General features: G+C 35.2%; 3 protein-coding genes and 1 long non-coding RNA gene across 8 annotated transcripts in view; 2 read left to right on the forward strand and 2 right to left on the reverse strand.

The window, feature by feature from the left end:
* Window positions 1-7,304: 7,304 nt before the first annotated feature.
* Rrp46 (exosome complex component Rrp46) lies at window positions 7,305-8,574 on the reverse strand. Its single transcript, XM_072890539.1, has 5 exons — window positions 8,380-8,574; window positions 8,191-8,304; window positions 8,003-8,124; window positions 7,781-7,924; window positions 7,305-7,698 (listed from the first exon to the last, which is right to left on the reverse strand). The coding sequence occupies exons 1-5, from the start codon at window positions 8,477-8,479 to the stop codon at window positions 7,516-7,518; spliced, it is 663 nt and encodes a 220-aa protein (XP_072746640.1). The 5' UTR covers window positions 8,480-8,574; the 3' UTR covers window positions 7,305-7,515.
* Window positions 8,575-8,767: 193 nt separating this feature from the next.
* Rsph4a (Radial spoke head protein 4a) overlaps window positions 8,768-25,917 on the reverse strand; it is a 29,306-nt gene continuing 12,156 nt past the window's right edge. The window contains exons 2-13 of the mRNA XM_072891585.1: window positions 14,058-14,174; window positions 13,235-13,584; window positions 12,754-12,943; window positions 12,413-12,612; window positions 12,211-12,298; window positions 11,568-11,831; window positions 11,289-11,411; window positions 10,676-10,829; window positions 10,390-10,547; window positions 10,058-10,281; window positions 9,098-9,273; window positions 8,768-9,020 (exon numbers count right to left, since the gene is read on the reverse strand). Of these exons, the coding sequence (XP_072747686.1) occupies window positions 8,935-9,020; window positions 9,098-9,273; window positions 10,058-10,281; window positions 10,390-10,547; window positions 10,676-10,829; window positions 11,289-11,411; window positions 11,568-11,831; window positions 12,211-12,298; window positions 12,413-12,612; window positions 12,754-12,943; window positions 13,235-13,353 (1,782 nt within the window). The 5' untranslated portion in view covers window positions 13,354-13,584; window positions 14,058-14,174 and the 3' untranslated portion in view covers window positions 8,768-8,934. The remainder of the gene's footprint in view (window positions 9,021-9,097; window positions 9,274-10,057; window positions 10,282-10,389; window positions 10,548-10,675; window positions 10,830-11,288; window positions 11,412-11,567; window positions 11,832-12,210; window positions 12,299-12,412; window positions 12,613-12,753; window positions 12,944-13,234; window positions 13,585-14,057; window positions 14,175-25,917) is intronic.
* Window positions 10,210-13,316, forward strand: LOC140665442 (uncharacterized). The gene is made up of 3 exons (XR_012046612.1): window positions 10,210-10,309; window positions 13,058-13,125; window positions 13,214-13,316. It is a non-coding gene; the product is annotated as an uncharacterized lncRNA (long non-coding RNA).
* Window positions 16,750-25,917, forward strand: part of Ppn (proteoglycan-like sulfated glycoprotein papilin) — a 105,061-nt gene continuing 95,893 nt past the window's right edge. For 4 of the 5 annotated variants that reach the window (XM_072891576.1, XM_072891580.1, XM_072891577.1 and 1 more), the window contains exon 1: window positions 19,512-19,729. In XM_072891576.1, coding sequence (XP_072747677.1) covers window positions 19,527-19,729 — 203 coding nt within the window. In that variant the 5' untranslated portion in view covers window positions 19,512-19,526. Of the gene's footprint in view, window positions 16,941-19,511; window positions 19,730-25,917 lie in introns of those variants that run through there. The other variant, XM_072891579.1, reaches the window with a different exon arrangement.

The raw sequence follows: 25,917 nt of genomic DNA on the forward strand, positions 1-25,917 counted from the left end.
TATGAATCGACGAGACGTATTATCGTTATTACCAGGACCAACTGAATAGTTTTGTCAGTATTTTGGAGTAATTTTACAGTAGTAAGCACACAGATTAAAAGGCAACGTGTTATTTTGTCGAATCTGACAGCATTGTATTCGCTGAAGGCAATCTAAAAAAACAGCCTTATTATATATATATTTTAGTGGGTATCTTCCCATATCTCTGCTAGTCTCGAAATATCGAAGAAAGAAGAGATAACGAGTTATATGTCGCGCATAAAATTGAAAAGTCTCGATAATTATTCATGTCTCGAAATAAAAAGAAAATATAACAGTTTTTCGAGAAAATTGAAATTAATAATTTATGCAACATGTAACCTTACGAAAATTTTATAAGACATTTTTCTATTTTATTCTATAGATTTTGTGCTCCTTTTTGAAAAGAGAATGCTAGCAAGAGGGTCAAGATTTTCGCTGCTCGATCGGATGACATTGTGGTCTTAGCGAAACGAAGCGTGCATGATTGATCGACACGAGTGTCAGTGTGTCAGTGCGTAGTGTCGGCTCATTACAGACGCGCGTGTCTCCAAACCTCTGACGGCGAGGGGCACAAATATTTTAGAATGATCTGCGAGAGTCGACCGCGTTCTGCGTATGCTGGCACAGTAACCCTGCCCGGTATCGCATATCAATCTCTTGGCGCAAACGTCTCAACTGGCGGCACGCATAAATCTTGGTTCACCACCGATGTGAAGAGACCCGGAGACGGGGAGAGTAAGGAAAAAAAACCAGACTCACAGTGGACAGAGAAAAGAGTAGAGAGAAACCAGAGAGGGGAGCATCAAAGGAGAAACAAAGGGGGAAACAATCGGCCGATCACGTGGATGACGGAAGACGATCGGTCGCGCGAGAGCCGGAGACAGAAGTCTTATCTTATGGGGATAGCCAATACCATGGGAGCGGCGAAACCAATTCACAAAGCCAGAAACTCCGCCTACGATGGTCAGTCGAGCTCATTCTTCGTCCTTTTCGTCCTTCTCCTCGTCGTTGTCGTTTCTGTTGCTGCCTCGACAGCGGCACGATCGGACAGACCGGATGCCACAACCTGTTGTTGTTCTCGTACTCCTTCACCCCCGCCGTTTTGCGTCTATGCGTCCTCCTGTGCACCTTCCTTGTTCCGGTGGATGAGAGATTATTCGCTCTTTCTCTCCTTCATCCGTGTCAATTAATGTCCCATCGAGTACAACGTTTGCACTGGCTACCTTCTCCATAACGTTTCTCTTTTCTGCTTGTCTTCCTCTTCCCCTCCCTGCCCTGATCTTATCCTCGTCTGCCGGGGTAGATTGATCGATGGTTCGAGCTGTTGCGATGAATTGAGCCCCGTCGCCGCTGTATTTTTTGGTAGACTCTGCCCTTCTCCATTCTCTTCAAGAGCTCACGCTTACAATCGCTACCGGCAGTGACCGCGCCATTTCTGATGAGACAGTCTGATGCGTCGTGTAAATACTTTCAAGATATAAAGGAGAACAAACTCTTTTCACGATAACGCGTGTCTCAGGCCAATTAGCAGCATTTCTTGATATCTTGACGCTGGCAATTTTTATGATTAATCACATTTAATAAAGTTATTTCAGCTTAGTTAGAGACACTTTTTTTTTTCGTTTTATGATATTAACATATATTTCTTTATCCTGTTTATATAAACTCTGTTAATAGTCTCAATTGCACAATTTATATTTCAGGAATCATAAATAAGAATTCTCTACGAGTGCGGTCGAGTCAGATATACGAGTGCGATGAACGTTACGCCGTCGGTGTGAAAAAAGTTGTCCAAACTTCTCGGAAGACTGAGAGACTAAGAGGCAGCTATCAGGTAGCCACCGCCCGCGGCACGGATTCCAGAATGGTTCACTTTTGCGGATAAAACCGGGCTAATGAGGCAGTTTGGCTGCGTCAGGGAGCGCCGGTTATATTTTTCTCTGACGCATCGAGCGCTTGTCCACCTGTCCATCCATCTATTCCGACTCTTCATGGTCGATCGGAGGCATCCGGTAACTGAGTACTGAAGGAGCAAGAGAAAGAAAGAGAGAGAGAGAGAGAGAGAGAAAGACACCGAAACGTAGCGAAGAGGAGATTGACGTGGCACGGTGTCTCGCTTGACAAGAATGTGACACAAGAACCAAACTGTCTTCGCTCTCTCTTTCTCTTGTCGGTTCCGCTTCGTTCTCATCGACGTAAGCGAAACCACGCTTTGACGCTGAAACCCCACTCGTTCTTCTTATTATCTTAGCTCCCTCCGCACGGAAAAAGAAGATCGACGAGCCCCTCGTAGATCGTCGGACAGAACACTATATGCTAGATCATTTATTAGTTTACCCACGGGAGTTGTAATCGCATCTCTTGTGAGTGATTCATGATCATCGAATGAAATCGAATAAAACGAGATTATAATATTACTCAGTGTAATCTGCTAATTAATAACGGTGTCGAATTTGTCATCCAGAAATTGATCACATTTCGCGATGACGTTTATAATGTAGATATTAGATGCGAAAAAAAAAAAAAAAAAAAAAAAAAAAAAAACACTCGGTAGAGGATCTCCGAGATAGAGAGTCGGCAAGTGTCAGCGAAGAAAAACCGTGTTGTCCAGGTGTAATGCGCACTGTTGACCACCCGCGGTGTCGCGGCAAGCGGATCGTTTTGCTGGTTTTTCTCGGTTATTAAGAAATCATCAATCTTACTCGGCGATCCGATCGGACAATGTCGCGCCACGGGATACTGCTCGTGTTCAGCGCGATCGTTCGTTGCCCTTCCTTTCGTTACGATCATCCTCAACTTTTCCACTTATCGACATCTCCGACCGGACACACTCGGTCTCGCAATCGTAATTTATTAGAATGATATCGTACAATCGCGCTACCTTATTTGCTTTCTATCATCGTATTTATATGTTCTATTCTAACGATCGTTCTTATACTCGTTCCGTTTTTCTTTTTGATCATTTTTATAGTAAAGGAAGAAGTCAGAAAAGAAAATAAAATGCTGGTATTTATTTTTAATTTGAATTTTATAAATAAGGCGCACATATGTACGGAGTAAGCCAAATACTTTTCAAAAGAAAATAATAAAAAATTTAGCCACTGACAATAAGATATATAATGGAAATCTATCATTCTCGACGTGGAGATACGTCCAGAACTTAAAGTTCTCAAAAGTACGAAATAATCCTTAAACCATTCATTAATAGACATGCAATTTTTGTCGAATATATAAGGTGTCTGTTTGAATGTTTTATCTTGTTGAAAAGATCGCAATGTCTTAATTATGTTTTTTAAAATGTTTCATAAATGGATATCTTATGACATATTTATAAAAAGTCGAGGCTGATAACAGCCTAATCTAAATATATTATAAGACGAAAATTTATCATTTTTTAAATTATTCTGTGGTAATAATAATTGGCTAATAAAAATGTATATTTGTACGGGTATTCGAAAAAGCGCGTCAATGTGTTAGTAATATACGTTGATAAATTCAGCGAACGGGACGAGTGATGAGAATTCGTCATTCTCGACGAGGAGCCTGCACCTGGGCCCCTGACCGGCAGAGAGATGAGGTTCCCGATCCCTCCGGTGTCAGTTCCCCGACGTACGATTCCTGTCCTACACACAGCGGCTGTCACTTTCAGTCATGTCACGCGTCAAGCGACTTTCGCCTTCGACTTGGCGCCGCGCTCCTCTGCTTTCGCATCGCTTTTTGGCATTACCGGCCAATGCTGTATAGAATTTCAGTTTTGACACTACGCGGGCCCTTTAGTATCTCTATTAAATTTCTTACATTCGAATAAATTCTCATCCGGTTTTTGTGATACTTTAAATTATCATATTAAATTGATAAAAATAGTTGAAATAATTATTCCCTTTCTCTTTTACAATAAATTATTTTAAAATAGAGAAATATAAGAAATAATTACACGTCACTTTAGATAAATTGATTCATTAAAAAGTGGACATATATTTCTTTAATTTTGTTATGAATATTTCATGATCGGTTGAAAATTAAGAAGAGACAGGAATTGAAATCAAGGTATTGACACGAGCTGACCAACACTTCGGCATCCATTGAGACATCGCCGTTCTTAATTGCGAGCCATGAACCGCGATCTCCTTCATCGCACGCAGACGACCGGAGACGTTCGGGGCAAGACGATCGTAAATCGTCCCGGGCCAATGGGATGTGGTGAAGGTAGCATCCGGGGCCTTACGATCGGCGGCATTGGGCAAAGCGTCCGGTTTGTACCGGCACGTCCAATCCCTCGCGTTGTACCCTCGAAGCGATTATCTTCGCGGCCTTAACTCGATCGCTCATGCTAATTTCATAACAACTACCCTCGCGCCAATGGGCGAGCATCGGCTCAAGAGACGAGTCAAGGCGATGAGCGGGCCCGTAGATGAAAAGAGAGAGAAGGAACCAAAAGGGCCCGGACGGGTCCACCTCCTCGAGCAGAGGCAGCGAAAGGCGTCTGTTTCGCTCCGAAACGCGCATTCGGGTCTTATAGGTCCAAATCGTAAAATGGAGAGCTTATCCGAGGGCTCTTAACTCAGGAATACGAGAGTTAAGCGGAGTAAAGACCGTTGCGGAAATCTTTTATATAGGGGCAAGGGCCGCCAGATCGTCGTACATGTTGTCATCGCGGTTGGAAATCGTGATCGTTTAAAATTAACTCGCGTACAAGGGATTTATCGGCCAGCATAGGCCATCGGCGTCACGCGAACTTATATCAGGCGAAATTTACAACATGTGGAAGAAGAGATTACCGAGATTAAAAATAAAAATAAATGCCGGCAGCAAATTTATTTTATTTCGAAAAACGTATTGATATACTATCAAATAAAAAAAATTCTTTCGAAAATCCAACTCGAACGATTCTATATAAAGATATTCTATAAAGATATTTACTTTTCAAACCTATATATTTATCTAAAAGAAAAATATATTAAAATCAATAAAAAGCGAGAAAGAGTTTTGCTTTCTCTTGCGACTAGAATATTTTTTTCGAATGTAAAATTTAATGCTACTTATTTTCTACGTTTTTCTTACTTTTATTACTTTACTGGAAAATTTGCAGATTAGAAGAATTTTTGTATAAAATTTATTTAATTTTAATAAATTATGTAATTACAACTATCAAGTATAATCACGACAGGATACATAGCAATCTGTTTCATTTGCTAATAATAAGTGATATCACGTTCTGTCATTCTCACTCGGTGATCTATTGACGAGTAGCTCCAGGACTGCATCGTGTAATGTATAATTAGTACAACGTGCACATAAACACAGTCAACTTCCGCATATATAATACGTCGAGGCCGGCGAACGCGGGTCAAAATTATTACCGATGGAAGGTCCCGCGAGAGGACAGGAGGAGGCGATGAGGCGCAATAATATTTCGCGTTCCGCAATTTTTTGCCCGTCCGAGGAGGTACCCTTTCTCTGAGTTCATCGCCGAGTCGCCGCGACTCGCCGGTGGCTCTCCCGGCTCAGCCGTGGGTATTAATTTCACGAGAGAAAGAGAGAAACGAAGGGAGAGATATGGGGTGGAGGAGGATGAAGCTGCTGGACGCGAAGAGTAAAGGGGAAGGAGGGGAAAGGGGGCAGGCGCGGCAGAACAAAACGACGTGGAAGACCATCTATGAGATGAGAAAATAATAATAAAGTGGAAATGAGCGAGCCGGTCCATAAATTGCTCCGCTCCTTGTTAATGGTCTGGGGGCCCGGGGCGACCTCAGCTAAACGTGGCCCGGTCTGACCCGGCTTGGACTCTCTCTTTCTCTTTCTCTTTTGCTCTCTTTCTCTCTCGCCTTCCTTATTCTATCCGTCTCTCTTTTAGTCTTGGGCCCGGCCAGAGAGGATCTGGTCCGACCCGTTCGAGGTGCTCTTGGAAGGCTCATTTCTGTATTTAATGGACGTCCCGAGATGCTCCCTACCCCCTTGCCCCTTTCCTTCCCTCCTATCCCACTAAATCTCTGAGCTCCCGAGAGCCAGAAAGAGGGTACTAAAAGGGTCCAAAGGACACAAAGGATACACGTCGATGGTAGGTACTACCTGTGATTGGCGACCGGGCGTGGTTCTACCGACAGATATCCGCTCCTCTTTAAACGCGCCAAAGCCGAATACGCGCTGAATGCAACTTGCATTTTCAGTGCATTCACTTTTGAGATCGTTAACGTCTTGATAGTAAAGTACAAATAATAAGCAGGTAAAATGGAATGGAAACAAGACGATTTGCATAAATATTTTTTTGGATATTATAAAACAAAAAAAAAAAAAGATTTTTTGACTATTTTTATATAGAATTATGTATATATCATTCTATATTAACGACCACATCATATTAATTTGTCTGCTTGCTTGTCTTTGCATTTAAATATTATTAATAATACGTCTATATATGATTATAAGAAAAAGATAGAAAAAATATTGTTAAAATGTGTGTATAATGATATGTAGATTTCTTCTATATAACAAAACAAATAATTAATTTACTATTAGTTAAAGCCTAATATCAAATTCGTATATATATCAATTAAATGCTATTTATTTCTACTCGCGTGTATATATCTGTTTAATGTTTATTACCAAGTTGGTTAAATTTTTTACACCTTGTGTTAATATTCAATAGTTTATAAGATAAATTTTAGTACACTTAGTTGTATTAATATACATATACAACAAAAATATATTTTATTTTAAAACACTTCTTATATAAAATAGTTGTTAACTAATACAATTAATCATATTAATTTGGCTTAAAAACTATACCAAATATTAACTTTAGTGTAAAAATGTATTTTATGAATATATTTTTGAATACATTCATATAAAAAAATATCATTACTATATTATCAATAAATATATTCATATAAAAATAAATCAATATTTAAAATGCTTTGCAAAAACATTTTTAATATTCCCATTTTTATATGAATATTTTCATTGGCGACAAAATATTTTTCAAAATTATCTTGTTGAAATTCATTATTAATTTTTAAGGTTTCTCTGATTATAGAGAAAGGGTATAAAGAAAAGCTGCTCAAGAGGGCAGCAGAAATCAAGAGATGTGTTGCATCCTCTGTTGGCAACGTGCGGAGACTAAAACGCAGATGTATAATCAATAAAAAAAAGTGTACTTTTCTTCTTTAACTACGAGTGCTAATAAGTATGATAAAAAACACTAAACAACACTTTATAATTGAATATAGCGCAACAAAAAATATCAGGAGAAAGAAATGTTATATAAAACAATGTATAATATCATCTTATTTATGGTTGGTAAAGAAATGTATTTTATCTTCCTAATCATACGTTGATCTTGCAGATGCCATTTTGCAATTAATATTATATCACAGTATCAACCGAATGATACTGAAGAGATTATTATGCATTCATTTTCATATTAACATTATCTTTTTTTTAAATAAAAGAGGTAGAATAAAGTAAAGAAAGGATGTTTATGGGAATAAGATAATTCTATACTGTATTTGCATATTTTTTTGTGATTTCCCTATAAAAATCAAATATAAATTGACTAACTTGTTTACATTTATCCACTGAAGCCAAAAATTCACTTTGAGAGAATTGACCAACACAATGGCAACACACAATGTCTTTGTTAATACTGTCAAATGCATATGTAAACTCTGCCTTTGCATTCTGCAAACAAATTATTCTTATGCAAAATAGTTATTATTGAAAAGAGCTCATTATTAATTATACCTTTAATTATTCACTATACCTTCAATTGTGTGCTATCAGGATCCATAATTACTTCTCCTGTTTCTTTCTCTATCATGCAACTTACAGCCGCAATTGTGAATTTCATAGAAAGTCCTGAATTAATTAATGCCAGACATGATGCATTAATAGCACAGGCCAATAACTAAAAATTAAATTTTCCTCTTTATTCACAGATAATATTTACTGAAAAGATACGTCATTGATATGACTAGATACGTACCCCACCAGAATCTTGCATCTCTTGCAAATTAATGCATACCATAGTATTAGGATGCAGTGAAACTAGTATAGCAGATTCACAAGTTTCTCTTATATATGTTTCAATTAATCTGTCATCAATCTCTAAAATAATTCATAAACAATGTTGAAAAATAATTCATAAGAACTTCAATTTTCATACTAACTTACTAGGTGGTCCCTTCAGAGGTGTATATGTAACTTCTATAGAAACTTTGTCGTATGCCATTTTTTGGCTCTTTGCTTCCACGGGGCCGTTTACACCTGCGATAATAGTGGTATCACCTACGCATGAGAGAATAACAATCAGAATATTTCACCAATAAGATTGTTTACATAATGATGATGTTTATTACATACCTTGCATAAACATTGTGGAACCATCAGACCTCGACAGCAAATTAATCTCACAATTCATCGGTCGTAATACGCAATCAATTTCACTATTTTCTTCAATCATTTTATTCAAATTATACAGATTTTCTACTAGTAAATAATTGGCGGGACAACAGCATGCACAAGGTTAGAGAGACAAACTGCCGAATTGATCACGTGATCAATTTTGAATTATCGGTAAAGTAAGTAGCTCATGTGGTAACAACACGACAGATAACATATTTGATATAAAAGAAAACCTTCTTCAAAGTAAATATTACAGAATAAAGGATTATATTTCTCTTTTCAAGCAACTTTACAATAATATTATAATAATATTATGCATTTATGCTTTTTATAATTCTCTTGATAATATTATATTGTAGTTTTTTGAATAGAAACCTACATTACCGATACGCTAAGTTACCAACAATCTTGTAGTGCACTCTGTAGGGGACTTTATGATTTAACGTTTATAAAGAAGCGGGAAAACGAATCGCATTAAACGGACGCGCGTCGGATGCGAAGGATGTTATTCAACTATTCGTCTTGTTCTTCCTCATCCTCTTCCTCGTCATCGTCCTCCTCCTCCTCCTCCTCTTCATCCAATATCTCTTCTTCTTGTACTGTGGAGTAGAGAATTATTTCAGGTAATGTAAATATATATTCTATAAAGCTATATATTATATTATCAAGCAATCACCCGTTGGCGGGAAACGCGCCATTCGATACGCCTCTTCTTCGTCGACGGTGGGGTCACGAATTTCCATGATTTCCGGCCCGATTTTGTACTGATCTTGGACAGGAGGCATATTGGAAGGACTATAATTGTACGCGTTGTATTTGTGGCCCCAGCCGATGTACACGTTTGCGAAACGTCTGCGATATGACATCATTAAAATTGCATTAGCGCAATCCCGCGTGCATTAATTCCCTTGTAACCCTTGTAACTATGGATCAACATAATTTCCTCCTCCGCGTTAGCGCGGACCACAAACGGACGCAATAGGACGAGGTGGTTATTGAACGTGCGATGAATTAGGTATGCGAAGGATATGGAATAGATGTATTTCAAATTGTGCTTTACGCTCAATTTGATATTACGTTATCGCGTAAATTGAAAAAATATCATTTTTTCGCAGCAATTTTCTTATTAAATACAAAGAGAATTATTATTAGTATTATTTAATATTATTATTAGTAATATTATTTAATATTATGCTCTTGTTAATCATGTTTTATTATATTAAAATAATATTATATAATAAAATATAATTAGCAAGAGCATAATATTAAATATTATTACTAATTAATATTATTAGTAATATTATTTAATATTATGCTTTTGCTAATCATGTTTTATTATATAATATTTTAATATATGAAAAATAATATTATATAATATAACATGATATTAAATAATAAAAGAATAATATTAAATAATCTTACCAATAATAATATTAAATAATACTAATAATAATTCTTTTTGTGTTTAACAAGAAAAATATTGCGAAAAAATGATACACTTTACAGGATAGCATAGTATTAAATTAAGCGTAAAGCAATTTGAAATATATCTATTCCATATCCTTTATACTGTTTCTCTCTTTTTCTGATTTTTAGTAATCTAAATTAAATTTTTTTTAATAAAAACACAACATACTTTTCGATAGCGAATGCGAAGGCTCCGGGCCATACATTTGATCTGACGAAAGCTATTGCGATATCTGGTTGCAGATATGATGACTGTCTAGCAGTCCACGGTATCACGAAATCAACAGTGGCATCTTCGGACAAAGGAGTTAATAGAGGCGGTCCGATTTCTTTCTCAATTGTCTTGACTTCGTCTCTCTCCACTTCATCTTCCTCCTCGAGTTCTTCTTCTTCCTACGAGTAATTAACGTCTTCCTGTCAGGTAACTTGAAGACATATTGTCACAAATAATTGTGAATTTTATAAATGTGATTATAAAGTAATTAATTAGTTAACGTCTACATTATCTTCCTCTTCCTCGGGATTCCACCAGATAATTCGTCCTTGTTTGAGAATATATGGGCTGTGATGACACCAATTTGACATGGTGGGATCTACGAGATCCTTGATCGACAACGGTTCATAATGCATGTTTTCTGCTAAATCTCCTTCTATATAAGCTGCTATGTAAAACGATAAAATTTGCATAAATATATAGGATTAACGTAACTAAGCATTATTCGGATTAGCATCTCTTTCTATCATTCTCTCCGCTGGAAAATGACCCAACAAGTTTGTTATGTATTACCTTCCTCTCTCTCTTCCTCTACCTCTTCATCCTCGCCTTCTCCGCCGAGCGTGAAGAAGCCGATCGGCGAAACGTGAGTAGTCGCGCTGATCCTTGCAATTTGCGCACGAAGGTAATTTTTCTCGACACCGGGAAACGGTGGGAAGCTGTGAATCTGTTCCGTAAATACTTGTATGAAAATGAAAACAACAACATCGAAATAATAGGATAGATTGATTAAATTGACTTTAAATGTGTGTATTCAGAACTTAAAATTAATTTCGTCAATTTGTTGTTTCTCGATGTTTTCTGTTGATTTACTTGACTAATTGCATCTGATTATCAAGGAGCGATTTTACCTTTTTATATTTTTTACTAATCGTTATATATTTAATGAAAACTTTTAACTTTACCGCGATTCATCATCCCATTCTCATCTCCCCATTCTATTCATCTGTCGTTACAATAAGTCTCGTCTCGTGTAATTCTACCATTGTTACGCATACCACCAGATATCGCAGATAACAAGAGCGGATAACAGTATGTGGGTTAACGTTATATCGATGCGTTACGGACATGTTCGCAAATAACATTGCTCTAACCTGCGGTTCCTTCATTAAAAGGCATCACGTACCGGTGTCTCCAAGTTTCCCGTACAGTATCGGACAATCTGTCGTGCAATTACTATCTGCTGCGGCGTAACCGCCGGAAGTTCGATCCATTCGTCCAACCCAGGCGCGTTGCATATAAAATACACCTAAATATTAGAGCGTGAGAGGTGAATAGATTATTAAAAAAAATAGAAAAAAATAAGCGACGTGATGCGGATCGAATATTAATTCGTTATACGCGCGACCATTGGGACGCATCGCTTTTAATATTCCGGTAATTGAGAGCTTGTAAACGCGCGTACTTTTTTATTCAGACCGCTCCCGATTCTTTCAGCCGGTACTTTCGACAACGGTCTCCACGGATTAACAGGCAGCGGAGGAAAGACAAGCTCCAAGGATTTTTCTGCTCCCGTATCCACGTGCGAGATTTCCGTTGTTCCGATGGTTTCATCCACGGCTTCTATCTCGGTTTTTGCCGCGGCGGCTTCTTCCTCTGCGAATCTTACTGCCTCTTCGGTTTCGGATTCTTCTTTCTCTCCTTGAGTTTGTGCCTCAGTTTTCTCTTGCTATTTTTAAAAAAAATATTATGATGATATACTTAAGAGGATTTTAAGATTTTACAACACGGAGCAATATATATAACTGCATTATTTATTCATTTATTCGAAGAAAATTCAAATAAAGCTGCTTAAAAAAAGTACTGTGATAAGTATCTTAATTTTTTTTTTTTTTAAAGTAGATGTATGATAAATTGGCAAATAGAAATATTAGCATAATTCATTCTTTTAAGGTTACAAATAGTATTAAACGAGATTTTAGATAACGAGCATATTTAGTGAATTAAACTGTTGTGCGTATTTTTATGACACGTAAATTACTTTTAAAAGCGTGGCAAAGATCAAAGGGAAACATGTTATAAATTAATTGTGTATTTTAATATTTTACCTCTAATCTTCGAGCAAGTTCATCTGCTTGAAATTCAGCCTCCACTATATAATAATTTTTGGGTTTTCCAAGTATTTTACCCCAAAATCTGAAATGCCAATTAAGATTTAAAAACATATATATTTTAAATAAGTAGAAAAAAAATGTTATATGCAAAATTGAAATATATAACTCGAGTTATTTATGTAAAAAAATTGAATACCTAATATTTTCCACGGGCATCGTGGAGGCGAGTTTGCGAATCGATAAATTAAGCAACAGCATTTCGTGTCGCGGCAACCCTACACCCGTCTGCTCAAAGTAGAACAAAAGATCCAACATGTCGGGATATTTCTTTTTCTTATCGTCCTCCTCCTCGTCCTCCATTCTCTCCTGATCGCCCTCGTCAATCTGCTTTACACTCTGCCATGATTGCAGGAAGATTGAAAGGCATAGTAAAACGAAGATTATAGTTTGCCTCGTTTGCGCCATTTGCATGTTATTTATCCGAGGGAAACTCGGTGTGTATCGCGGTTTCATTATCTGTTACTTGTCAGACCGCACCTGGAAGAGCTTAATAAGCTTCTTGGCATCGTCGTACTGCACCGGTGGTACATATAGATCCCGAAGATGATCCGTCTTAGTCTTAAATCTCTCCTCCTTCATTTTTCTGCTATATTCCTCAAAAATATCGACTGCGTTTCGCGGCTGTTCGGCAAGTAGCTTTGCTAAAAGTTCAGTCAAGTGGTCGTATCTAGAAAGAATCGAGAGTAGATTAATAATCCGTTTCCTCGGCATTTAGTTTAATATCTTTTTTTTCATCATTGTTGTTTCAAGTTTTTCTAATAAAAAAACTAATTTGTTTCAGGATTAACATGGAACAGATGCTTTTACCATGGGCACATCATCGGATCTCTTTTGCGAAACGCAGTTACGGTAAATGTAATATGAAATATTGCGCGTATATATTGGAAATGAAAGAATACATTACAAGGAGAATACAATTGCATAATTCTTATCGTAGAAAATTCAGTGGCGCGTTTACAAGCTGTCACCCGATTCTGTGCTGTGTTTCTGAAGAAATTTCTTCGCGCGTCGAATGTCGTGCTCCACGCTGGGAACATCGTCAGGAGGTGTCTCTTCTACGGCATAAGAATACTCCATTCTTATTATGTTATTTTCCACGTCTCACTGCATGCAACCAGCTCGCAAAATTGGATGCGACGTTACATCTCACCGGATACTCGGTATAATATTATCGCAGTAACGTAACCGCTACGCAAGCTGTCATCGTTTGGTAAGTTATATCAGCTCCAACTGATTTTTTTTAATCGGCGTTGTTCATCCGTTTCTTCCCATTCAGCATCATCCTGTGTCGCGAAATCGTCGCGATTGCTGTTACAGAAATATAAAATCTTATCTGGGGGTGACCTAATTATTTCAACACATCGCACCAAAAATGTTTTTAATCAACATTGTTGAAAGTAGTTAGAATGATAGCTGAGATAAATGTCTCCCACGCATTTCTATCGAACGAGAACCCATTTCCGAATGAAAACGTAAAACATGGAAAATAATTGAAAACGATTCAATATTTTTAATTATTTGAACGGAAGCTGCTCTCTCACTAAATATACATATATTAAATCATTGAATTATTTACACAATATTAATAATAATGCATAATAATATCTGCTTATTTGAAATTATCTATTTATATTTTACTCGTATTTTTTTTATCGTTCTGTATTAATTATACGATTATATGCAATAAAATAATATCCATTTTCATTAAATAATATCAATGAATTGAGAGAAGAAAATATGAATGAACAATGTAATTCAATAGAGATGAATGGCGCACGCACGGTTTCTATCAGCTTGCATCCTGGAGCATAGTTATCGTCTATCGGGTGTCCTAAATATGATGGACGCTTCTCGAGGTCACTGGCTGTTTCCTTTGACGCCCACCCTTCTTGTATAGCCTAGAACACGTGTTCTGTCTTTAAAAACTGCCGCAACGATAAATGTCGAGGTGTTGTGAGCAAAAGCTTTTGAAATTTTATTCCGTTAAAAATAAGTTCGACAGAAATAATAATGAGAATATTTTTATTCTTGTATCTGGTTATAAATTCATTGAGATAATTACTGAATAGAAATAAGAAGAAAGAATAAGACATATTACATTTTATTAAATTATTTCTCTCAGCATAAAAAGTTATATAAAAATTTTGTTAATTTATAGTTTTAACTACGTAGTTTTAACCATACGTTTTTTAACCATATAGTTTGTGCTATGTATTAATCGTTCACTATTCTGTGAAAAATACAAATATAATTATCTTAAAATAGTTTTATGAGATAATGGCTTTCAAAGGCATTCTTTGATCTATGTGTGTATATAGCTGACGTCCATATGCCCTGTAATATTTGTACATGGCAAGATGTTTCAAGATTACGAAAAAAAGCTGCTGTTTCAAGGAAGTCTTGCTCTTTTTGCAGCTCTTAATAACTTGCAATCTTATTGTGCAACTTTGTATTGTACTACGCTTGCGTGACCAGCGTAGACTATTATGCAAATCACGTCTCTATAATGTCAGCCTGCCGATATTCGTTTGACGCAGTCAAGTATGTATATAAGCAGATTGGCTATAAATACAGATAATCGTTATTGGTAAAACCACAAATGTCTTTAAGAAAAGAAACGAGGATCACGGATATGATGCAAGGGCACGACATGTTCTTGCTTGTCCTTAGAATTTCAAGATCTTGCGTTAGTTTTGCATCTTAGCGTGCACGCAATTCCGTAACATTTCTGATTTGTAAATCACATCTCTCGCATGTATGAAACTTGCTATCAACACTGTATCGAATGTATGTACATAGAATCGCAATCACGCGGAACGCGCGCGCGGCGTTAATTACAATTCGTTGCTGCACACACCGTCAACAAGGTGAAATTATGGCTGTGCGCTATATACGTAAGGTTGAGCACGTGGCAAGCTTCAAACAGACCGGATTGCAAACAGTAGGTACACGGATTTCGTAATTTCAGGAGTTATAACAGGTGGTGTTGGATGCCACACACCACGCCGCCGGCGTTGGCGTTCAAACACGGGCTTTTCAAGCGGGCCAGCTGCGTCACTCGGCATTTCTCCCGGTACTTCACCGCCGCATAATACTGCCGTGTAATTAACACAAAATGGTATGCCGATTAATAAAACGCGAGCGCGTGATTATCCGCCGGGCTGGCATATATCGGACGGACGCGGACGGGCGCGGATTCGTAGCGCAGAACGCGGATTATCCGATTCGCCGAAATTCAATAGCCGTTGCCATTTGACGCGCATTGTTCGCGCGACGGCCAGATGCGTTAATTAACAAAAGGCCGTTAATGTATGACCGTCTATCGCAGATGCGATTCTCGACCGATAACGATGATAAACGAGTTTGAATATCTCTCTCCTGCACTCGTATGCACAGAATAGCGTAATAGCTCGATAGACGGGGAACGCAGTATTTTCCCCGTCGTGGAAAATTTCATTTTCCATCTAGCGGTCTACGCTACTAGAATCAAGTGCCTTTAAAAGTAAATATATTAATTAAGCAAATATGTATAATGTATGTATTCATTTTTTGCAGCTCGGCTAAATTTTTCGCTATGCAGGAATTATTTTATTGGCGATGTTTTAAATTAAAATGATTTTAATTTAACTCATTTTAATAATTGTGTTTATTTAAAACGCAATTATATTTTACATAATTTATTAATTCAGTTTAATTTAATTTATATAAGTGTTATATGTTTTATTAATATTTAATTATTTAGGTAATATTGATTAATTTTTCACACAAAATTTTATGTACTTATAATTTATCAAAAAATTGTTAAAGTATTGATATTTTTATTGTGTGGATGAATCTCTCTATTTTAAATTTATGCATATTTAATAATTCTTATAGGAAAAAAATCTGATCAGTAAATGATGCGTAAAAGCAGAATGATCAGTAAAATTCTAGAAATTCTTCGATATTTTTGTGCTATATTAAAAAAAAGAGAGAGAAGCATGCTGGTTGTGTGTAATATTAAGAAAACGAATCCAAGAGTCTCTCGTATCGGCGATAATAAAATCTTGGAAATTCCTCTAAAGAACTGTGAAGATTCTTTCACAGAATTGTGTTCTTAGGTACGCTTCATCAGCTTGAAGAGGAGCGGCAAACGATAAATTCGTTAATCGGGCGGCATTGGACGCATTTCGAATGTGGACGACGAGAGAGCGAGAGGAGTTGGTGCCCGTAATTCGCGGGGGCGTTGGAGTATGAATGAGTAAGAAATCCCCACCTTTCCTTCTCTCTTCGCTATCTCGTTCTCTTACCAGTCGACCACCCCATCTCTCCCAGCTCTACTCATCCCACCCCCTCCCCCTCTTTATCCTCCCTTCCTCACATTTTCTTCCTCTTTCTCTCTCTTTCCCCCATGCCGTTTGGCCCCTCTTCTTCTCACCGAAAGCAACTCATATTGGGGGTCGGTTCACTCTCCCGGTTCCGCGCTTCTTTCGGTCAGTTTTCTCTCGTGAGTTGTACGCGCGCGTCCCTTCGTGAGGATCGGCTTCCGTGTCGTATAACCTTTAGGCCCTTGAGGAACAGAAAGAACCGGCGTTGTGTTGGGAATAAAACGACTTTTCTCCGCATCCTGGATTCCCGCAGGACGGGGGAGTTGTATTGTTCATCATGTGCCATCGACTGTCAAGGTAAATTAATACAGCAAATATACTTTTTGCTTTTATTAAATTAACGAGATATTCAACTCTACCTTGATTAGATTATCAATCTTTCTCTATGTTGTTAATATTGAAGAAATATTATTGACAACAGAATATCTTTTTATGTGAAATAGAAATATTATTGACAACAGAATATCTTTTTATGTGAAATAGAAGCAACATAATATTTGCTTTGTTTTTTACTTTAAATGCAGTAATAATAAAAAGTTTTATTAAAAAAAAATTATATTGATATTTAATATCGGAAAAGAATGCTCAAATTTTTGAGTAAATAAAATGTTAAATCGATATTTATAATATTATTTATATTATATTATATTATATTATATTATATTGCTTTATTAATATTATGTATACAATTCTTAATGATTTATTATATTTATTTTTTATACAGTTTTTAAATACAATTTTTTTTTAGATTTTTAAAAACATCAAATTTTGTTTTTAATTATGTTTTATTTTAACTGCATCTTTATTTTATGTTTTTTTTTCAAAAATGGTTCTCATTTAACAACAATAAAAAACTGACATAATTGATAAAATTATTAATAAAAATTTGCGCATTAACGACAAACAGTGTCGTAACAAAAATATCACATCGAAACAAAAAGACGCACCTAACTGAATAGTGCCCGAGTCAAAGTCTTTTCATTCAAGCTGGAATTACCTTACTCTCTCGGATAGGTACTCTTGCAATTATTAAAACGATTTAGTATGAAGTACGCGAGAGTTTACGTCTACTGGATCTTATTATTAAAACTTCTTCCGTCTTGAAATCGTCCAAACTCCGGTAATGTCATTCTATCTTGAAAATGCAGTTTAACTTCTTTGGTGATAATTATACAGTAAAGGCTACGCGTAAAGGCTAAAAAACAGCTCATATTCGACACATCAGCCGAATGATTCGTCACGCAATAATTATGTCATACAGAAACCCAAGATTTCGTCAGTAACAAACATTTTTTTTCCTTCTTAAAATCGTTGTGTCTTCTTTGAGAAAATAATTATCTATCATCTTTTTACATTACGTCAAATTTTTATTGATTTAAAAATAGATATAAATACAACTTTTTATTTATCTTTTCATTGCTTTCGAAATTTTTATTATTGTTTAAATATGTGAATAATCACGATTTTTTGCGTATTGTTTTACGTATATCAAATATTTTTTACTGTTTTAAACGTATCAAAAATTATCTTTTCTTTTTTTATGCGCGCAATGTTTATGTTATATGTATGTTTAATCACGAAAAGTAATATTACGCGCTCGCTATTATTAAGAAAGCATCGGAAGGGTTTTATATTATTCATTTATCGTTTCCACTCTACGCTACATCAGCCGATCGCTCATAAATCGTTCGTTCCCGACCGCCCTCGCCGACTCACTTTTCATTAAGATGTCCGCGGAGTGAGTGAATGAACGGATGAATGGATTTTCAGAAGCCGTGAGACCGCGATCTTTCCTCGGCCTTGGGCTACTTAAACTGGTAGCATGCCAAATTTTTTGAATCCTTTCAATAACTTTGATTTATCATAAATCACACACAAATATATTATTAAACAAAATATTTTAAATAAGTATTTTAAATAAATTATGTTTATTATTACTGTGTATAAAAAATGATATATGTGAAAGACATTTCACGGATTTTAGATAAGAAATTTTAGACATTACTAAATAGTAAACTTCACTTAGGTAATATATCTAATGCATATAACGGAGTTTTCATCCAATGTGTTTCTCGTGTATTTTATTCTTTGTTTACATTATATGGTCAACATCACAAAAATAAAAACCTGACGGTCAATATTTCAATTAAATTTAGTTCAACAAGAATTGATTGGTATTCTTGTTTATCTATATTTTTTGCAAAAGGAAAAAAATAAACGTTCGTTTACAATTGATTTAATACTATGAACATGGAATTAATACACGATATGTTGGAATGGTTCTCGATGTTGAACAGTTTAATTATCTACGCTTCCGCTACACTTTGCGAGTCTTATCTTAATTAGGTATGTTTTACTGAATATTGTTCGTTTGCTTTTATTTTTATGTTCTAGAAATAATGCACATTCGAGTGGAACGAATTATTTCCTGAATTAGATCTTACATAAGTCTTATGTATTAAAAAAAAATAGTAACCTTTATTTTCTTTTTTAACTAAAATTACATAGTATATCTTAGTACGCATATTTATATATAAAGTTATATTTATGCCTATGCAAATTCTCTTTTTTTTTGTTATAACACGTATTGTGTCATGTCCACTTAGGCATAAAAACTAATAATTATGTACATTTATGGTAATTATTAGAAACTGTTATATTTAATCGACAAGAGTCTAATAACAATAGCTAATTGTTAGTTTGATATTTAAAATATATTTAAAATTTATTTGCAATTAATAAATATAATTATAATAAATCGCGCGAATTTTATCAGTCAAAAATTTCACGAGATACAAAGCCGGTAAGCGCGGTGAAATAAGTGAACAGGAGCGAAATTTGTGGCACCGACTTCAGAGTCGGAAGGCCGCAGGCCCGTGGTCCATGACCGGTCGACGCAGCCTCCTCCCGGTTCCAGAGAGAATCGGAGTCACGTTCAGTCAGTGGCCGACTCCCGTCCGCGGAGGTGGTGCGCGTTATCGTTCCTTCGGGTCCTTTCTCAGCAGAGTGTCGAAAGAGGTTTTCCGGCTTCTGCGTACGTCCCGAGGCTCATCCTTACCGGGCATGACGAACACTAGGAGCACGTGGTTAGTTGAAAATCTTCTTGTCGTGTCTTTTTGCGTTAACTTTCGTCGCGTCAGCCTCTCGTTTCTCATTGCTTCGTTCTTTTCATGTTCGCGAGTTTTGAGCGTTTTTTTTTCTTTTTGTTTTGTTTGGATTCAGTGTTCAAGTTAAGACTGTATCGATCTTTATTTTCCAGCTGTCTTAATTAGATCGTTTTTATAAAGCGCACGAAAGTACTTTGTTACGAGACCGTTTAAAGAGAGTTTTAATTAAAAGCTTAGGTGGTTTTTGCGTGCGGCTTACTTTCTGTCTATCGCGTTGAGTCAGATGTAAATCATGTATATATAGCGCGTAATTAATTATAATGTTTAAATAGTTCCTTTTTTAATTGATTTACGCAAATAACAATTTTATTATCGTAATTTTTTTCGCTTCTGTCTTTATTTTTGTCACTTTAATCTTAGAATGACAAATCGAGAGAGATCGTAAGAATATACAGCAATACTGTCAAATATTTGAGATATCGTAATTGTATATGTGAGTAGAGTCATAACCGTGCTGTCATAAACGTGCGTGATGATTTGACATTCTAAATCTAAATTATTTTTTTTGCTAGGACATAAATCTTTAAAATTGAAATTGTCGTAGACAAATTGCAATTCTTTTTTTATGAATAATTTGTTGTTTATTTGTAACTATATAGAAACACATATACTGCGACAATATGTCCAACTATTCGATTTCCGCTAGTGTCAAAACCGAAATCCGCTGTATGCGATAAATATGCGGCGTTGTAGCATGATTCAATGCATATTCTGCACAAAATAACGCCTATGTTTTTTTCAGACATAGAAAAAATTTGAAATACTTTTTATCATGATTTTATATTATGTATTTTATTTCTTTATCACAGTGATACAATTTTATAGTTATGATTATATCACTAACGCATACAAAATCAACAAATTATTTATTAAACATTAAAAAATTAAGTTTTATATAATAAATATTAATTAACATACGTCAATTCTTAATTCTACTAGATTTAATTCTTCTAGATTAGCAAAATTATCAATTATTAATTAATTTGATTAATTATTAATTAATAATTTCTTTATTATAAATTAAGTCAAAATAATATTTCGTGAAATTTCGGGAAGAACACTTGTTGAACTTAATAAAATTTTCATATATTCATATATTTAAAAATATATATTTTTTAAAATAATATCTATGTTTTTAAATAACACTCATATATATTTTTTATATAAAATAAATTTTTTTCAAGTGAGATTATGAAAGTTACTATATACACACATATATAAATTTATTTATGATTGATTAGACATCCATAAAATACAACCATGCATATATCTATATATATATGTGTGTGCGTGTGTGTGTGCGTGCGTGCGTGCGCGCGCGTGTGAATATGTGTGTATATATATAATGTTAACGCATTATAATTAGCAAGGTTGTATTTTATGAATATCTAATCACTCATAATACAATTATATATATATATATATATATATATATATATATATATATACATACATATATGTGTGTTATATATACATGTGTATATATGTATGTATATGTATATTATGCACATCTATAAAATTTATCGATAGAAATATAAGTGTGACAAGGAAGGAAAAGTGTCAAGAGCGTTTATTAATGTATCGTTTGTACTGATAATGGTGAATGATTTTAGTCGCGTTTACATTCATAGAATAATCGATAAAATTCTCAGAATACTTCGAAACTATTTCGAACTATGTAGAACTATTCTCCAAACGATTCTACTGTTAGGAACATGAAAATTTTGTGGAAAAATCTTCATCTCCGCTTGTCTAAACGTAAACATCTATATGCTTCTTTCGACATGCGTTCGTACAATTTGCATATGCCGAGAAACAAGAGAGTAAGTTCTTGTGAGATGCGGGTTGGTCAACATGTGTGTCTCCCCAGATGGCTCATTTGTCAAAGCGGTCAAAACGAGATCGCGTCCAGTTAGCTTATCTCATATACTGCTTCATATACTTCTTCATAGGCAACAGTATCCCGCTATTTTTAATGACGATTTCATGTAATCTCTCATACTATAATCTAACGCTATTACGCGCGGACGTGACTATCATTAACCTTTCACTATTCGCACGGCATTTGACAAGTGCTACATTTGTCTCCAGCATATATATATATATATATATATATATATATATATATATCACCTTTTGCCTTCATTCTTACTTTCATATTTATGAAATGTAAACTCTGGATTTATGTCGTGTTTTCTTTTATTTTCATTTATTTTCTACACACTGTTCTAAAAGCTACTAGAAACAAAGATCTTCATATGTGCATTGTGTGATTTATAAAATTAACGTCCTAATTGTACGAAACTTTGATAAAGTCGAGCTTTCATACACATATTTCGTGATAGCATTCAAAGATTAAATAGAATGAAATTATTCTGCTAATTGTAAGTGCATTTTCATGTTTCTAATTAAATCTTGGTGACAGTTATCCGTTGAGGATACTGCGACTTAAGCAAGAAACGCCAGTCCACTTAAATTACATCACTACATTGTCACATATTCGTGCGAGTCACGAAAGTGCAATATCTTTACCATCGATTTACGGTTATAACAGTACTCCACCTGCGGTGGGTATAAAAGGGTTATTGTAGCGAGCTTTCAGGTACAGTCCTTCTGGCCAACCGCTTGGCAGGACAATGGCTTATGCTAATTCTTGCTAAGTCTATGTATACGTCATCCTTCCGACTCTGTACACAGAGTACGCGTGTAATGTGTTTAAAATTCAACCAGCATTACGCTTGCAAACGCGAGATTTAACATCGCACTTGCGAACTGTTTTGCCCAATAAAATTACAACTTGTCGCATTCTACGCGATTACGAGAAACCAGCTTGTTCATAGCTTGATTTATTTCACTTCTTCACGCACACGTATATAATTGCAAATAAATGTTTTTTGTTTTACATTTATTTATTTCTTTTTATTATAATTATTATTATAGTTTATTTAAATATCGCGTCGATAAATGTATTTATTTTCTTAAGAGTTTACTCACGTTAAACTGCTTGCTTATGTTGCATTTAAATCGGAAGTCCATACCTTCACGGAGTACCTTTACGCTGACGTAGCAATATTACGAAGGTTACCGCACAACTCAAACGCGCATGAGAAATAACGTAACTCACTAACGTCCTAATCCTTTTTGAGTTTTAAATCTGAGAAGTCTACTTCACGAGAACAAAGGACCAAGAGTTTTTGTTGAATAAACAATTTATGTCGGCCGAATAAATAAATGTAAACAACCCCAAATCCCGTATATATATATATATATATATATATATATATATATATATATATGTGTGTGTGTATATATTTTCACTCGTAGAAATTCCCAACGCGAAACGCATTCTGTCAGGTAGTCGGCCACATACGCTGTAGAAAATCTTGCATTTCGTGGCTTATTTTGGTTCTTCTGGATGGGGGCAGGGGGAGAAAGCTGTTATTTCTGTTCCATAAGTTAATACTCCAGGGCACAACCCTCGTGCTTCGTTATGCACACTCGCTCCACAACACTCGAAAGTATTACGGTTTTGTTTATTGTTGGACGTTTCCGTTTGTACAAACGAGATTACCGCATAGAGAGGGTTGCGTCGCCGAAAGTATGTACTTACATCACAACTCGCGCGTACTTTCTGCCTCGATCGCGCGTGACGTATCAAGATATATGTGTGTGTGTGTGTGTGTGTGTGTGTGTGTGTGTGTGCTCTAAATAGATTTGAATTAAATGTAATCTCGCGAGAGATCCACTTGATCGATTGGAATAGGAGTTGGCGAACTCCGCATATCGATCACTAGAAGAGTAATTAATAAAACCCGGCTATGTTTTTAATTAGTGTAAAGCTTTGCGCTCATCGAAATAATTGTGCGCTACTGTTTTCATACGCGAAGACGATGCATGGGAACATTATTAAATAGATTAAAAAATAATTTAAAAAAATAGATTGCACGCTCATATCCATAATAGACTCATCAACATTTTTATAATATTTCTCTTTGAAAAATATTCCTCAAATTTAAAAAATTCAAAATATCGCGGTATCAGTATTTTATATATTTTATGCAGGATTCACATTTTAAATCCATCAGATCCAAAACTTAAATTAGTAGCCTCTGTTAAATTTTTTCGCAGGAAAGTTATGACTGCATATATATATGTGTCGCGTCGAAGAAGAGTCAACTGGAAAGTAAGTTTAGTTTCTGGTCTTTCCGGTACGACTTTTTTCATTCGTCGATGAAATGATTGCTGCATAAATTTTGACATTTAGAAGCACCACATTCCGACATACATTTGTCATAATTAATTTTCTTCATTAAATACTATTTCACGCGTAAGGTTATTTACGAAATAATGCAGCGTGTGAATGAATGCGATCTTTCTATAAGATCTTATGTTCGTATATATAATGAAAATATTGCACGATATGTCGTGTTCTTCTCGGAGATGCATATTCATTTTTATAATAAAAAGAATATGTTACATACTTTAGCCTTGTGCGCTGTTTTATCGGGTGTCCTATGCGCTTTTCCAATATAGAAATCGATTTTATTAAATTCCCATATAATGCCTTTTTGTAGGAACGACACACACGTGTCTTCGTGTGATTGTCACGATAAAAGGCAAGCTACCAATCCTGCCATTCGCCGGCAAGATTCCAGTAACAGGATTCCATTATTTATAAACTCCTTCAACGAGATTCCATTATTTATAGAACTATATAGACTATTGAAGTTGACGGGTATTGAATGTGTCTTTGTGGATAATATTCTCAATCGTCTAAACTTTGAAGTGTATTTAGAAAGGATAGCGCGCATTACACGATATCGAGAAATATAAATTAATAATTCAGATTGTAATTTGCTAAAATACAATATATTGCTAAAGTTTCGAATCTTTACATGAATTTACACAGATTATAAAATGACTGCAAGGAAATAAAGTTAAAGAAAAAGTAATGATTTATTAAATAATTTATACAAATACATAGTTAAAAATAAGTAAAATAAGCAACCGTTGATATTGCATGTGAAATATACAGTGAATCAGCATCACGGTTTGTAAATATGTAAAGTCTATCTTTATAAGCTCACAAACTACGAGACCGTTAGATTTATCGGAATTTATCAGGATTTTTCTCCTTTCAAAATCCATAGATATTTCTTTTTCCTCATGACTTCATTCTCTGTATAACTCTGCTTCGGAGCAACCAGCGTCTGTCTTCCGGAAGATGTGGCATGGAAAAGATCACACCTAAACATTACGGTGTATATACAGTGTTTGTATATACAGTGACGTGGCGAGCAACGAAATTTTAAAGGAAGAACCAGGGGCTCAGGGAATTATTTTCGGGACAAAAACCTGGAATGTACAAATAAACGAAGAAGCAAAGTCGCTCCAATGTTTTTAAGAGATATTACATTTTTTTCTATTTTATTTGCATAAGATTTTTACTAAGCTATATATATTTTGAAAATATAATAATATCTTTTGACTTATAATTAATTCAGATTGTCAAAGAGAAGAATAATGTTTTGCTCGCGGATATGTAATAATTATCACGCAGCTCTTTACTCTTCTAATGTTGTGTTTTATTTTTTATGCTTTCAACGACGAGTAAAAGAAACGCTAATTTGTTCTCGGAAGTTTTGACCGGATGACTACTCGAAGTAATTGGATTGTTCCTCATCCGTAACGAACTTGATTCAACCATAGCAGAGTGCCATTTAATATGCTTAAAACTTAAAGACACAATATATATTTCTAATCTAACTAGTCGTAATACAAATTTAATCTTTAAAAATCTGGAAGGAGGAAAAAAGAGAAATAATAAGATACTAAATAAATTATAGAATATTTGGAAATATATAGTCTCTTTCGCGAAGATTTTTCATGCTTCTTGTTTATTTACAGATTCTTTCCTAAAAAAAATTGTTTTAACAACCATGTTCTCTTTTGTATAAATCATTAATAGTTTTCCAATTACATTGTATAAAAATGCTTGACACATTATTTGTTTTCAATTTAATTAATATTATTTTAAATGACTGCTATATATAAAACTCTTTTCTTTACTATCTCACGGTAATATTGTGCAACCTAGTTTGAATTAT

The sequence above is a fragment of the Anoplolepis gracilipes genome, chromosome 4 (assembly GCF_047496725.1).
Source record: "Anoplolepis gracilipes chromosome 4, ASM4749672v1, whole genome shotgun sequence".
Lineage (NCBI taxonomy): Eukaryota > Metazoa > Arthropoda > Insecta > Hymenoptera > Formicidae > Anoplolepis > Anoplolepis gracilipes.

What these genes read in the sequence shown, in the direction of transcription:
- Rrp46 (XM_072890539.1), bottom strand. Translation starts at nt 8,479, where the DNA reads ATGATTGAAGAAAATAGTGAAATTGATTGCGTATTACGACCGATGAAT. An exon ending in TTCCACAATGTTTATGCAAG is followed by an intron (nt 8,305 to 8,379) that starts GTATGTAATAAA and finishes TCTCATGCGTAG; the next exon opens with GTGATACCACTATTATCGCA. An exon ending in ACCTCTGAAGGGACCACCTA is followed by an intron (nt 8,125 to 8,190) that starts GTAAGTTAGTAT and finishes GAATTATTTTAG; the next exon opens with AGATTGATGACAGATTAATT.